Source organism: Halyomorpha halys, unplaced genomic scaffold, assembly GCF_000696795.3.
Source record: "Halyomorpha halys isolate HHAL.00 unplaced genomic scaffold, Hhal_1.1 Scaffold21.1, whole genome shotgun sequence".
Classification (NCBI taxonomy): domain Eukaryota; kingdom Metazoa; phylum Arthropoda; class Insecta; order Hemiptera; family Pentatomidae; genus Halyomorpha; species Halyomorpha halys.
In genome coordinates, this window is record NW_027112014.1 from 616,137 (window position 1) to 631,993 (window position 15,857).

Sequence of the window (15,857 nt, forward strand, 5' to 3'; positions counted from 1 at the left end):
TTTATTTTATGCCGACGTTTCGACCTGAGTTTCAGGTCTTCATCAGGGGTTGTGGCGTAGAATGTATGCTAGCAACTCACAAAACCATATTTATTCATTTTATGCCGACGTTTCGACCTGAGTTTCAGGTCTTCATCAGGGGTTGTGGCGTAGAATGTAGGCTAGCAACTATCTACACCTCATTATAAAATTAATAAATAAGTTAAAACACAAATTAATCGGTTGATAAGCTCAAAAACTAAAAAAAAAAATATATAAATTAAATTATAAATACATGAAGATATATTAAATCGGTAATACAGTGAATATTGCTCAGAGACGAGAGTAGATTTGAAATCCTTCATTTACATATCGTATTAACAAATCAATGAGCAGGTGACTTTGCGAACCTCGGCCACTTGTTCACTCGGGACGAGCTAGAAGCCAGTGAGTTGGCACTTTGCTTCACATCCTTCTCATTGCTCAAGACACGATACATCATTACGAAGATCCTTCCCCCCCCCTCGAGGTTCATCAGCAAGATGCAGCTTTTGGTCACCGCAGCCTCCATGATCGGCGACACTCATCAAAGAGTCACTGCCCTCTAGGCATTGCGTAAAGAACGAGTCTAGAAAGCTGACCTAACAGACATCGCGGCGGCCTGAGTGAAGATCTGTAATTGAGCACCGCCAATACAACAGGTGGTAATGACTGTAATCGAGACTCAACTGTGTGATATACCGGCCGGCATCACGCCTATAGATCTCAAACCAGCTATTTATTTGACAAAGCAGACTGTATTCAATACTTCCATATTTACAAATGGCGGCCTAATGTAAATTATTAGGATTAATTTTTGACGAAATTGGAAGCCCACTACTAGTTTCTCTCGGCTAATTCCTTTCGAAAGTGGCATTCCAAAATAATGAGCCCTAAGCAGGATACTTATCCCTTAATAAATTTTAACCAGATTAATTTTAGTATAAAGATAAAAACATTATATGAGCATTGTATAAATTGTATAAAAATTCAATGCATCACTTTAGGAAAATTATTTTTAAAAAATGCGATTTTATACTAAAAACTATTATTTTAATATTTTGTGATAAGCGCGTTATATCATGTGGGGTTTATAAAAAAATGAGTTTTTTATAAAATTCAAGATTTGAAATATTTTAAACCTATTTAATACTCACCAATACTTAATAATCCATTCTCCAAGCTTGTTTAATCCCATTCAAAAAAAGCCTCAATTTAATTATTTGTTTCAAAGAAGGAACATGACAGTGTACTAAGAAATTCTGGTAATTTTAAGGCATTACTACTGGGAAAAAAATTCACAGCCGGTGAAGAATCTCGTGAAATTATTAAACATGAAGGGGAAGGTACTGCTGGTTTGACAAATTCATTGGAGATAGCAGTAGACTGCTCCCTTACTCCTTAGCCATCAGCAATCACTTCCAGTCGAACCAAAGAAAAGTTTAAAGAACTTCAAGGGTTTCGAACTCCTCATCCATCATATAGCCCAGACCTCATACCATCGGATTACTACTTGTTTCGATCCATGGCTCATTTCCTTCAAGGGAAAAATTTGACCTTTTTGCGGAACTTGAAATTGCTGTCCAAGAGTTCTTTGAGAGCCAACCCAAAGAATGTCATCAGCGCGGGATCGAGCAATCGGCTAGCAGATGCATAATGACGGTAGATAACAATGGACTATATTTTGAGTATTAATTGTATTCTAAAAGTAACCATTATGCTATTATAATTAAAAGTTGTAAATTTAAATGAAAAAGTGACAAAATAGATTAATTTTATAAGACTTCGGTAGGGGCCGCCCGTAGCTCAGTTTGGTTAGGCCCAGTCTTACCAATTACAGATTGTTGGCGGTGCTGGTTCGAATCTGGCCTGGAGCGTTGACTTTCTTTGAGTGGCGGTCCCACAAAAAGAAAAACTTGACCCCCAACCATGGTTAGGCATTATAGGACTCTATTGTGGAAAAATGGTCTTGGCCGAAAAAAAAAAAAAGACTTCGGTAGAATAGCCTGCAAAAATGTTTTAATAGTTAGATGAGGTGAGGTGTAAATTTATAGTCAAGATTGTTCCTGAGGATGACCAGGGCCGAAACGTAGGACATTTAAAGTATTAATACAGTTGAGACTTATTGGGGTACAATTCATTTTATTTTAACAATAAAACCAGCCTCGAAGATGCGATAAGATAATGTATAAAATACAAATTTATCATAAGCTCTTCATCATAAATATAATATAAAGGCATCAGTAATATTATTAATCGCTACATAATAATATTGACCTTTAAATTTAATAGCATATCTGAAAAGATCAGATATTTTCAAAAGCCCAAATTGCTCTTATATAAAAGTAGAAGGCCCCCTTCACTAATTCCTGTTCACCTTGTTTCATATAATTTTTGCTTGCAGCTAATTTTGCCAAAATGGACACTGTGGGCAGTCAGGTCTGAATTCTTCCTACACAAATATTCAAACCGGCTATCGGCCATATTGAAAAACTTAATGAACAATCCTACTCGGTAAAAGACTCTGCTTCAGACATTTAAAAAGCTTATATTTCAAGAACACGGGGGATAAAACTCTGTTATTTCACCCGAATTTCTTATTACTCTAACGAAAACCATGTATAGTTAATAGTCAAAATTGTTAAAAATGTATTGTGAGGGGGAATGAAAAAATGTAAGCTTTTTCAAAAAGTAAAAAAAAAAAAATAAGTTTTCATTCCGAGCTTCATATCTTCGGAACTACCTACAACACTAGAAAGCCTAAGAGAACATTTGAACGTAGAGTAAATAGGCTAAAATGTAAGACCTAATAGAGCTATTTACAATCAATAGTTCCCAAGATACAGTTTTTTAAAAAGTATAACTTCATTATATTGCCCATAGCTTAGTGGTTAAGGCACGGTCTTACTAATTTTTGAAGTCTATTGGCGGTGCCGGTTCGAATCCGGCCTTGGACGTTGACTTTTTTCATTCAGTGGCGGTCCCACAAAATGAAGAACTTAGACCCCCAACCATGGGTAAGGCAATATAGGACTCCGGGAGTCTTGGCTAAAAAAAAAAAATTCATAACGAAAAATAAGCAGTTTTTAAAATTAATTTTGGAAAATTATATCTTCAGAAACCATTAGACGTACAGATGAATATTGCCACTGAAATTAAATATAGGTGAATGTACTATTAACTAGTTTAGAATGTTTATCTTCATAAGAGTAGTAGTTTTTTGACAAAATTAATTCACAAAATATTGATTTCTAGTTGTAAAAGTTTTAATTTATAAAAAAATATATCTCAGAAACTATAAGACGTAGAGATGTCAGCCACAACTCAAATTAAAGCTAGTTTAATGTACTATAAAGTAGTTTAAGACGTTTATATTAGTAGTAGTAGAGCTCCGAATGAAAAATTAATTATTTTTTTAACATTTCAAAACAGCCGCCATTTTTTATTTCCCGTAACTATACATGGCAGAATTATCAAATTTGACTAGTAATTATACATAGCTTTCATTAAAGCAATTAATAATTGGGGTGAAATAACTGACTTTTTTTCCCTCTATTAGTTTACGGATAAAAGAATTCCATGCGTAAATGGAATTATAATTTTCTATTTTATAAATAAATTTTTATAAATTTTATAAATATTTTTTTTTTTTGTTTTGACTGCCGTCAAAATAGCCCTGACGAAGCCCTGCAACGTGGGACGAAACGTTGGCTCAATAAAATAGTATATTCTACTATTTGAGGTTTTTTTTTACCGCACCCGGACCATATTCCTTTCAATTATAATTTTCCTGATTCGTTACTTTACAATTGAATTTATTCTGAAAAATGTTTGGTATATCCTGAAAGACATTTATCTCCTAACATTAAAAGTTTTCCAGAAAAAATTCACTCTTATAATTCTGGTTAAAACATGACTCGTCCCTAATATGTGTGAAGTTATTCCGAACTACTTACTTTTTATAAAACGAATTTTCTTCAAAATTTTTAAATAAATCGTTGTATTTAAGTTCTTTTTTTCCTTAGTAATAATAATTTATTTTTCAACAGATTTCAATATCCTCCAAACCTTAATGATCGAAACTAACCCTTCGTGTAGATGACTTGAGAGTTTCTTTGGGTATTAAAGACAAACAAACAGATACTCGATACACAATAGAAAATTGAAGATAAGAGATAGTGTAGATACCAAACAGAAAATAGATATCTTCACTAGAAAATGGAGTAAAGAAAAAAATAGAAATTTGAGATTAGATAACATGGATCAGGCAGTACTATTTCTAATATCAATAATTCCTTCTTAATACAGATATCATCTTCTGATATTTGTTTTCTAAAAAAATTAATATAAATAAACAACAATATAAAGAACGAAGTTTTTCAAGTAGTTGTTACGAGAATATTATTAATTAAATATACAGGAATTAAGATATGGAAAAATCTATAGTCTTGATAATACCACAGACTTAATGATTAGTATTGAAATGAACTGACGACATTACAGATCAGCTTTATCAACGTACTAAGTTCTTATGGAATTTTAATATGAAATATAATATTTTGATTTCTTATAGGGTAGAAAATATAATAGAGTTGGATTTTTTAGGATTAGGTGTTATATTTCATAATTTAACATGAACAGATATAAGAAAATAGATCGTAGTTATAATTTTCAATGTTAAGATAACGCAAAATTATATCTTCTTAATATTGGTCTCAATGAGAATATACAGAGAGTTTTTAGACAATAAGCAATCAAATTTGAAGAGGCTAGTGGAATTTAAGTAATAATTTACTATCGCTCCTCCAAAACAGACGCGAGTAATTACTTATTTACTAAACTGTGCGTCGATAATTTTATAATATTAATCTTTCAAGAGGGAAAATTTCTTTCTCTTCACGCTTACTTCTCTCCCGTTTTAGTTAAAGTTTAGGTTATAAATACAGGACAATTTTCGTCAGTAGTTCCTACCAGGATTATCTCTTCTAACTTATAAACATCAATATTTAATACACCTTTCACGTTTACGAGCGACATTACTCACTCATGTTAGTACTTTTTTCGACCATGAAACTCTACTGTCTGGCAATCTTCAATATTAGATATTTAATATTAGAATACATATAACAAAATACAAATATTAGATATTATATAATTATTGCATCATTGAACTATATAACCAGAAACTAGGCATAAAGCATTTATTTTATATTTACTTAATAGGTAATATACATTTTAATAAATTATCTTTTTAAAGATTTTTTTTTTAAGAAGATAGTTGAACGTATGAAGTAGATTGTAGGAAGATAGTCCGCGGTAGATAGCGGTCAATAAAGGCAGTCGTTCTCAGCACTCCATTATGACAGCCCTGCAAAGTGGGACGAAACGTTGATTAACAATAAATAGTTTTCTTTTACTATTTTGATAGCTTTAATGACCGCTATCCGGACTATCCTCCAACAATATAATTTTTTGTTTATACATAATAAATAAATATTAAAAAATTTTTTTTATTTACTTTTTATTTTTATTTCTGTTTGTTCATTTGTATATAATTTTTTCACTTATATTTACATAATTTTTAACCCCACCTTAGTTTATTTCTTTTTATTTGATTGTCAACATATCTTTAGTTGTTTTGTATCCTTGATGAAGCCCATCAAAGTGGGGCGAAACGTCGGCAAATAAGTAGTTGTTTACAATTTTTTGTTTGCCTCCTTAATATTCGGAAAAATATGGTCAATCATTCATATATATTGATGTTTTATTTTTATTTAATTTTTTGTAAAAAAAAAAAAAAACTTATATACATTACATATATTGTGTATACATACATAAAACGCCTCCTCAATTGTTAGAGGGGGGATATAAAATTTCCCAACTTTTTTTATCTGATTTTCAATTTAACTAGGAAAATCTTTAGAAAATGTGCCAAGAATACATCTAATCTCTATATTAAAACATATATAATTAACCGATATTTATTCCTATATACCGACGATTCCCATCTTGTAGAATGGGCCAATAATTAATTTTTAAAAAGTTTGGGAATAAGTTATCTCCACCATTTTTTGGTACTTTCAGTTTATTGACGCACAGTCTGGTCAAGAAGTAATTGTTCCCGCCGAGTTTGGAAAAGTGAAAGTAAATAATCACCTAAATAACATTCCAGCAGCAAAATGAGAGATTTACAGGAGTTCGACAAGTATTATAGGGGTATTCATGATCTTTGGTTTAACATGTTAAAGCGTGTTAAATGGAAAAACTCATGTTAAATCGAAAAAAATTGCCTTATTTTATCGTGGTAAAACGAAATAACATTTAACATGGCTGAGAGTCTGTTATTTGGTATGTTAAATGGAGAATGACGTCACACAATAGACCAGTTGAGATCGCCACCATTTTTGTTGTGACAGCTCAGTTCTTTCGTGTGTTTGTGGTATTCATATCCCTGTTATTAAACCAGAATGGATAATTTTAATGATACATTTGAGAAAAAAGAACAATGTAATTTCATTCTACTATCTGAAAATTTGTAAACGCTCGCCAGATAAAAATCTCACTATATGAACCATGTAATTATTCTTAGGGGACATATGTCCCAGAATAAAGTTATTTTTTCATTTCATTTCATAAGCTAAACTTTCACACAAATTCCACTTTTCACTCACTCTAGACATATTGTAATTAATTACTTAAATCAAAACTGAAGTAAACAATAACATGAAGGTCTGGAAGGAAGGTTATAAACATAAAGGCTTATAGAACAAGTTGCTGAAAAAATCCGCCAGGGGCTCTTATGCATTTAACGTTTAACATGACTTCAAATAGGGCTGCTCACAATCTTATAGTTATAACATTTAACATGGTAAAACATTTAACATTTAACACAACATCATGAATACCCCTTATGTAGCAATATATCCTAAAATTACTATCCCTTGTGACACCATGGATAGCACTACGTCCAATATCACCGCAACTCTCAAACCGATAAGATTGTTCTTTGTTCAATCGATACGAAAGTAGAACATTTATAGTCATTAAAATGCAAACAAGAAAACTCTTTTATAGTCCTATTTATAACTAAACTACATTATCATGTTTATACAAATGACCTATATCTACATGGAATATTTGCTTAAAAATATGGCAATTGCCATCTCAGAATAGAACTAATTCGTTGCTTCGTAACGTATAACCACAAAAAAACAATTTTAAACACCGGAAGATAAGAATTAGTATTAATACATTCTCAAACCATATAAAGGTCTTATATGATTTGAGATAATGCTTTTGCATACAAAGCTTTTGATAATAAAGCCATAAAAATAATTAGAGATTTTTTACAACACAACAGATCCAATAAATAAATGAAAATAATAAGTTAATCAATAATAACAAAGAATTATCCAAATAGTCTCAACTTTCTTTGGCCATTATAAAAAGGACAATCTAATAAAATTAAAAATATTTTTAATTAAAACTTATTATCTACAGGTTCAAACTATTAATAATTGTAATTTAAATACCTAAATTTTAATGTTACATGTTACATTGATTTGTTAAACTTAGCTATTATGCCCAAATCAATTCATTGTTGAAATAAACCTTTCTTTAAGTTCTTTAGTAACAAATATCCACCATTCTATGTTTGTTTTTTTTACTATAACATTTAATAATAATTTCTATTCTTTACAATCTTTTGTATTTTACTATCACTAACTTATCACACTGTTATATAACCTACCTCAACAATCAGGTTAGGTATATTATCACTTTACTTCACACAACATTTTGGTCCGTTTTGTTATTTATTTGTAATCATATTTTATAGGTTTATTAATGACAAAATAAATTTAAAAAACGGACAAAAATTTAATGTGAAATAAAATAATAATATACACAACCTGGTTATTGAGTTAGGTTATATAAAAGTGTTGTGATAAGTTAATGATAGTAAAATACAAAAATTGTGAAGGATAGAAATCATTAATAAATATCATAGTGACAAATACAGGTAAATTACAACATAGAACAGTACAAATTTATTACTAAAGAAATATTTTTTCCCTCATAGGTTTATTTTAATTGTTTTAAGTTGACTTGGGCATATTATTATTTTAATGTGTATTAATTGAATATATTATTAAAATATTTACCTATATAATCCATCAGGTTAGATTTCAGAGATAATTGAGATAAATCTAGTTGTATACGGATATATAACAGACGAGATTGAACTGAGAGGAATGAGTAAAACACCTGTCAGGGAGGTAAAAGACTGAAGTCCACCCACTCCCTGGCCTAACTTATAGTAATCCTATTATAAGGAATTAAATATTAACTATCCTAAGTAAACATATATATTACTGTATTATTGTTAGTGTATCTGCTATAAATTTATTTATATACGGAAAATAATTTATATTTATAAATATTTATCTAAAATAATACAGTTTAGAGGATAATATAGGTTATAAATAAATTATAAATGGATAACACCCTCTAAAAAATTGTATAATATTCAAATATTTCTGGTGTAAGAAAAAAAGTCTTATATGTGACCAAATTAAAAAAAATTTAATTTTGGTTTATTCAGCCCGAAGGCTGATGTCAAATTTACCCTATTTGTAAAATTGTCATAATTTAATTAATTTTTAAAACCCTTCAATTTTAGATTAAACATCATATAGAAAACCATAAAAATAGAGAAGTAGTTTCTTTATATGATAGTTGATAGTGTAAGTTGATCTAAAATTAAAAGATTTTAAAAATGAATAAATTTGTGACAAAATAGGGTAATTTGGAAAAGTAATTAATGACTTGGGCAGAATGGCCTGCAATTTTTTTTTAATAATTGGATGTGGGGTGTAAGTTTATATTTAAGATTGTCCTTGAGGATGGCGGAATTGCCCGAAACGTTGGACAATTGATTTAATAAAGAATGTCCATACTTAACATGGATACCAATTGATTTATTTTAAAAAATAAACACCAGTCTCAAAAAAGTGAAAAGATTATATATGAAGTGTTTTATGCTAAGAAATCTGTTTGTTAAATTTTCAGTTCTAACTTTCATAGAGGGGGAGCCTTCCAAATATTTTAAACATTTTAAACATTTAATTCTGTTTATAATAAATATTAATTTATGCATTTTTTAGTTTGCATCTGAACCAAACTAATTAGTGAAACAAATACACATATATTTCGATTAAAAAGGTAAACATTTTGAAGAAAATTTTCGATATTCAACCACTATCGAATTCCTCCCGTATACAATCCTTACAGGGCAAAATCCTTTGTAAAATTACTATGTCAGTAACGAATAAAATAATACAATAAGTAGTTAAAGAATGATGAGAATACAAAACAATATTAGTGTATATAAATTTGTTTAATTTTATTATTTATCACTTAATTTATACATAAATATCTGTAAAAAGTGTTTTATTAACTGTGTTACTTAATATATATAATAGAATAACAGCACAACAAAGGTAAATGAATGTATGTATATATCTGCAACAAGATTTGGCCCTGATCATGCCTAATTTGGTCAATTCTTAATCAGAAAGGAATTAACTTTCAAGAATTTGAGCAATTAATATTTTCCATATTGCTGCCCCATTTCAATAGTTTAACATTTCAAAAAATAATTATTTTGAGGTGAGCATGTAATCTCAGCTTACTCGATGTAGAAGTATTAGTGTAATTTACTAATCTCAGGCTAGATAATTTATTTCTGTAGAAAAAAATAAACGTTTTCAAAATATAGCGTTTCTTCATTGTTTTTTAAAATACCGAACATTGTAACGATATTAAAAATTCAGGATCATATTAATTATATTTAAAATTTTCAAAATTTATCATTTCTACATTTTTTGTTTTTAAAATATCGATCATTGTAACGATATTAAAAAATCAGAATCATATTCATCATTAATCATCATATTTAAAATTGTTTATCTCCTTTAAACATGTTTCGACAGTGCAATAAAATTCGCCAAACTGTGCTTTAATAGTATACATCTGTTTTTATTAAAAAGAGAAGTTTTAGAGCAATTTGCAAAGGCTTCGATAGAAAATTGATTTCCGTAAGATATAAATAAACATTATCAAAATTTATCATTTCTACTTTTTTTTTTTATAATATCGAACATTGTAACGATATTAAAAATTCAGGATCATATTCATCATTCATCATCATATTTAAAAATTTTTATCTCTTATAAACATGTTTCAACAGTGCAATAAAATTCGCTAAACTGTGCTTTAATAGAATACATTTGTTTTTATTAAAAAGAGAAGTTTTAGTGTAATTTTCAAAGCCCTGAATAGAAAATTTATTTTCATAAGAATAAAATAAACATTTTCAAAATTTACCATTTTTACATTTTTTTTTTTTTTAAAACGATATTAAATTTAGGATATTTTGTTTTTACAGAAAATTTAATAAGCTTTCCAACTGTTGTTTTAACTTTTCTGTTGGACCAATAGCTAAGCAGATATGGCTACTTTTATGAAGAAAAGTCGTGTTATTCAGAAAAAAACCCACAAAATCTGAGATTCTGTCTTAATAGTTGAGAATCGGTCATAGGTCATGTAGACTTTTTTTGTCATACTTGTGCTGTAGAACCACCACTAGGAGTTTGTCGACTTTATCCTGTCACACCCTATATATATTTGCGTATATGTTACAAATTCAACCTTTAGTATGGGAATAAGTTATTTTAAATATTCCAGAAATAAGGAATAATAGTGACAATTATGTAAAAAACTACTAATAGAACGAAAATTGTCGAACTTACTTATTGGTAGAACTTTATAAAGATATAAACATTTACTTATGACATAAGATCCTCCCCGATATACCATGTTATAGGCGATGTCCAAATCATCTAACCGATGAAGAACCGAACCCACCAACAACAATGAAGTATGACACCCTAAATATATGACCAACATACCTTGATTGTTCCATCCCCCTCCGCTGTGTATCATACTCCAGTCCAACTGAAGCTGCTCGGAACCCGCCATACCGGCACTCCACTGAAGACTGCCGGTTCAAAGATTTGCCCTCACCACGATCTGTCTTCGGGGTTCTTCGGCAGGCTCCGTCGGCCGCCGTGCCTCTTATCAGATGGATTTTCGAATATGTGCTGGCTCTGATCGCTTTATATTGCGATTTTGGCTTAAAGTCATGGTCGCATTGCCTGTTTTGGCAAAGGTTGAATATTGAGAATAAAACTCTATCTTAAGATACGAAAGATATTCGGAGTAAATATAGAAACCGGTGCCCGATGCGTGAAACGATAAGTAAATATCTGACTTGAATAAATTTATTTTTTTTAAAGAAATGACTAACAGGAGAATAATAATTAAATAACTATGCATAGGTTCCATCAGCAAACGAACTCATTATGTAGTATCCAAAAGTTAGAGACTTAAGTTTGGGACTTAAACAAAAAACTAGTGCCAACAACAAAATGAGATAGTTGAAAAAATTATGGTTGAGATATCGAAATAACATTTTAACGCATAGAAAGGCATCGTTTTGCTTATTATTTTGTTACAGTTTTTATATCCTCCTCTTTAATTAAATTAATAGATCTTTTCGGTAATATATTTTTTATGTATCTATTCACTTTATTAGTTTAGCGAATATTTTTATCTTTATCCTCCTTATTATTATTTTTTTTTATTATTTATATACCGCCACCATTGGTATTGATATTGGAATTATTAACTGGTGGGGGGGAACTAGTCCGAAAAGTGGGCATAGTAATCCTTTTGACCAACATCTGGCGGACACCAAAGCTGCCGCCACGTACTAACCAGGGCGGAGTGTCAAGATTCATTTGTCGAGAAATAAATATTAATGCCCTAGATGGGAATCGAACCCACGACATTCCGAACCGGGCGCTCTGGGACCTACGCCCTAACCCGCATGCCCGTCACGTTCCTACTACCACCTTAGCATTTTTATGTTATATTTTTTATATCTCTTTTTTATTCTTACTTTAACTCCTTTTTATCTTTTTATTATAACCCTTATGAAGACCTACAACGTAGGTCGAAACGTTAGTAGAAGATATTCAATTTAGTCTTCCTTCTTGACCGCAACTCTGACTATCTCCTTTAAAGTAACTTACAGTCAATCATCCATATACATGCATACATGTTATAATATAAGTGTATATAATGAAGTCTGAGGTGAGAGACTATCAAGTAAATAAATGGTTTTATCTACAAGAAAACTCTAATATGAATCAAACATTATCACAAATCTTAATCCTCTTAAATCAAGTACTGAGTCTATAAATACTCAATAGCATAATCCCTCATTACTATCTCCTCTCTGACTAAATCCTCTCTAAAAAAGACAATAAATCATAAAGGGAGGTTTACATAAAGGGGGAGGGTTGTCATAAATTTAATTAAATAAAATTTAATTTAATTCAGTAAAATTCCATTTGGCTATAGAAATATTCTTTTAAAAAAAAAGACTTTAAAAAAACTACAAAATTAAAATAAAATAGGTCCAAAAAGAATTCAAATAATATTTTTGGTTTATATAACTTAATATTTTATTTCTTTCATTCTAGTATTTTTCATTCTCAATTTTTTAATAACTTTATTTTAACTAATTATCTTTTTTTTCAATATATTTTCTAATACGTTTTCTCATTCATATTCATATTTCTTTATTCCTTTTCCATTATATAATTCTATATTTTATTTTTTTAATCCTGTTATTTTACTTACATATTTAATTAATAATATATACGTTTCATTTCCATTTTTTTCATAATTTTAATTTAAAATAATTTTCATTTTTAACATATATTTACTTACTAGAATTTTATGTGTATTTATTTATGTACTTTTTGGTAATGTAATTTTGGTACTTTCCTCTCTCTTAATTTTAACATACCTATTATTATCTTCATATAATCTTATATCTTGTAATATACATTTTTTTTATGTAGCTAATTGTTAGTTATTTTCTAATCATTCTGTAATTCCTTTTATTCATTTCGGTTGTCATCTTGTTATTAGCACTGATGAAGGCATGAAATTCTGGCCGAAACGTTGGCACTAATAAATACGTTTTTTTGCTTATTTGTGTACTTCACTGACCACACCCTCCTCCCCCCCCCCAACCATCTTCTTCTCATTTTAAATAAAATTTATTAAGATCAAGATATTTTTAACTATAGCCCATTATTTTTAATAGTATCATTATATACAAATTGATAGTTATAAATTATTATAATTAATAAAAGTTGGTTATAAAAAAGTTAGGGAATAATTAACTCAAGAGTAAGAGTCAGAAGCGTTACTGGTTTGACTTTCGACAGAAAAAAAGCTAGTTAAATGTACAATAAAGTAGTTTATATCGATTATCTTCGCAGGAGTAGTAAGGTTTATGATATTTGACAAAATAAATTCACATTTTGTTAATTTCTAGTTGTTCGGATAAAAATTTTGATTTTTGAAAAAATACATCTCAGGAACCATAAGACGTACATATGTTTGCCAGAACTCAAAATAAAAGTAATTTAACATACTATAAAGTAGTTAATGAAACGTATCTACGTAGTGATAGTAGTTTTTATGATATCCGCATATGAATATAAATTTTGCACATGCAATTTTGTCAAAATGACTATAAATTAATTTATTTTAGTAACTATCATAAAAACTACAACTCCTACGAAGATAAACACCATAAACTTCTTTACAGAACATAAAACTAGCTTCAACTTTAGTACTAATATACTTGTGAATGTCGCATGGTTTTAGAGATTTATAGTTAACTATGAACTATGAGATAACTACTGATTTGACAGAGCATTGTTCATGAAATTTTTAAAAAGCTATACCTCGAGGACTATTGAACGTAAATAAATAGCTCTCTTTACTTTAAATTATCCTCTCTTAGGTTTTCTAGTATTGTTGATTATTTTTAAGATATAGAGCTCCGAATAAAAAATGTTTTTTTTTTTTTAACGTATTAAAAGAGCCGCCATTTTTTATTCCCCCTACCTAGACTTGGCAGACTCATCTATTTTGACTAGTTATTATACATAGTTTTCATTAAAGTAATCAAAATTTTGGGTACAATAATTGCCTTTTTTCTCCTCTAGATCTCTAATTCTGAATTTCGTTTTCTGTCCTTCCACTCATAAAACAAAAGACAGTTGAAATATAACGAACCGCTACCACCGAATAATATTATAATAGAATCAAGATACTGGAGAGAAAGTCACAGCTGGAGTTAACGATCTCCAGACGTATCTTCCATTAATGTAATTGACCGCGGATTGTCCAGGAAGAGTTCTCCACTCCCAGGGCCGTCCTTTCGCGGCTATCATTAACATAATCACTCATTAGCTTGGCAATGGGGCTCTTCATTACATACTATGTACCCAACACGTTTATATGGTAATGTATACATGTACAGTCTTGGGAAGGTACAATATTGAGACTTGTTTCAATATAAGATACAGTATTAATATTGAGACGCAAGGGTATGTTTATGTACAACATACTACGCACTATTAACATATCACTGCAAGATACAGTCTAAAAACAAGAGACTGAGGCGAAATATGATGTCTAATTTTTTTTAGCCATAAATCAATAAAATATTTTATCTAGGTAGATAGGCACTTGTTTACCAACTCAAATTGCAGGGGTTTCAAAATGGAGGCTATCGAAAGAGGACATTGAGTAAAAATTGTGTATTTTTAATGCAGCTAACATTTTGAAGACGATCTGTTGCAAGTACACATGAAACTATACCTCCCCCAGTTGCCAAAGAAAAAAAAATTGTGCAAAACGTTGGTTAACAATAAATAGTTTTCTTTTACTATTTTGATACCTTTATTGACCGCCACCCGGTATTTTATTGAGACTATAAATTTGTATTTATTTATATATATATTTTTTAAACTTATTTATCCATTCAAGTGCTTCTTGTAACCGGCTTTTTATTATATTTTCCTTTGAATCTATGTGTTAGTCTTGTTCTTGTAAAATGTATTTATTTGTTTGTTTTTAGGTAAACTGATCTACTACTATTATTGATGGTCTGATCTCACGTTGCCGTCTAATAGTGAAATTGTTCAGCGGGTCACTGAAGAGGATCTAGAAGGGTGTATTCAGGAGAGCGAATTTGTTGATCGGGTGAATTAAAAATTGTGAAATTGAAGGAAAAACAGAAAAGGGAAAGAAAAATAGAAATGAATTGAAATATTTGTATTTGGTGTATAGACCGAAATTGATTGTAAAAAGAAACTGTAGGGAAAAAAATCTTTCTATTCTATTATACCATGTAATTATATGTAATTTATATATGTCCGATTACGGATTGATAAGTATGCTGTGTGATATAGCAACCTGATGTATTTAGGCAGCATAGATGAATAAAGTATTTCTCTCTCTAGAATATTCCGAAGAAACATAAACAGTTTCCATCGTACAATATAGTTGTTTCTCTTTACGGCCACCGGTAGCGCTCGGTCATTAAAAGAGATCATGAAATATAATAAAATATACTTTCAGCATTTTAGCTGTTCATTCATCACTCAGTAGTATTTGAAATAATAATTTCAAAACACTCAACAGGAATTCCTGAATATCGAGTCGAGAGACATCGACTTAGAATCTACCACGAAACTACAGACGGACAGATTAAAAACTTTATTCTAAACATTGTTCAGGAATTTATATCTTTTTTATTACTTCTTAATCTATTACGTCATCTGAACAACTGGATCTTCTGCACATTGTCGAATTCTAAAATAAAAATATTTACAATCGATAGTTTT

The 15,857-nt window shown here is 29.7% G+C and overlaps 1 protein-coding gene across 6 annotated transcripts in view; it reads right to left on the reverse strand.

Annotated features, from left to right (window-relative positions):
• Nucleotides 1-15,857, reverse strand: part of centrocortin (cerebellar degeneration-related protein 2-like) — a 225,590-nt gene that overhangs the window by 158,816 nt on the left and 50,917 nt on the right. The window contains exon 1 of one of the 6 annotated variants that reach the window (XM_014422541.2): nucleotides 10,989-11,123. The exons of 3 other annotated variants lie outside the window; for them this stretch is intronic. In XM_014422541.2, coding sequence (XP_014278027.2) covers nucleotides 10,989-11,058 — 70 coding nt within the window. In that variant the 5' untranslated portion in view covers nucleotides 11,059-11,123. Of the gene's footprint in view, nucleotides 1-8,180; nucleotides 8,304-10,988; nucleotides 11,124-15,857 lie in introns of those variants that run through there. 2 more of the 6 variants (XM_067049920.1, XM_067049919.1) reach the window with 2 other exon arrangements.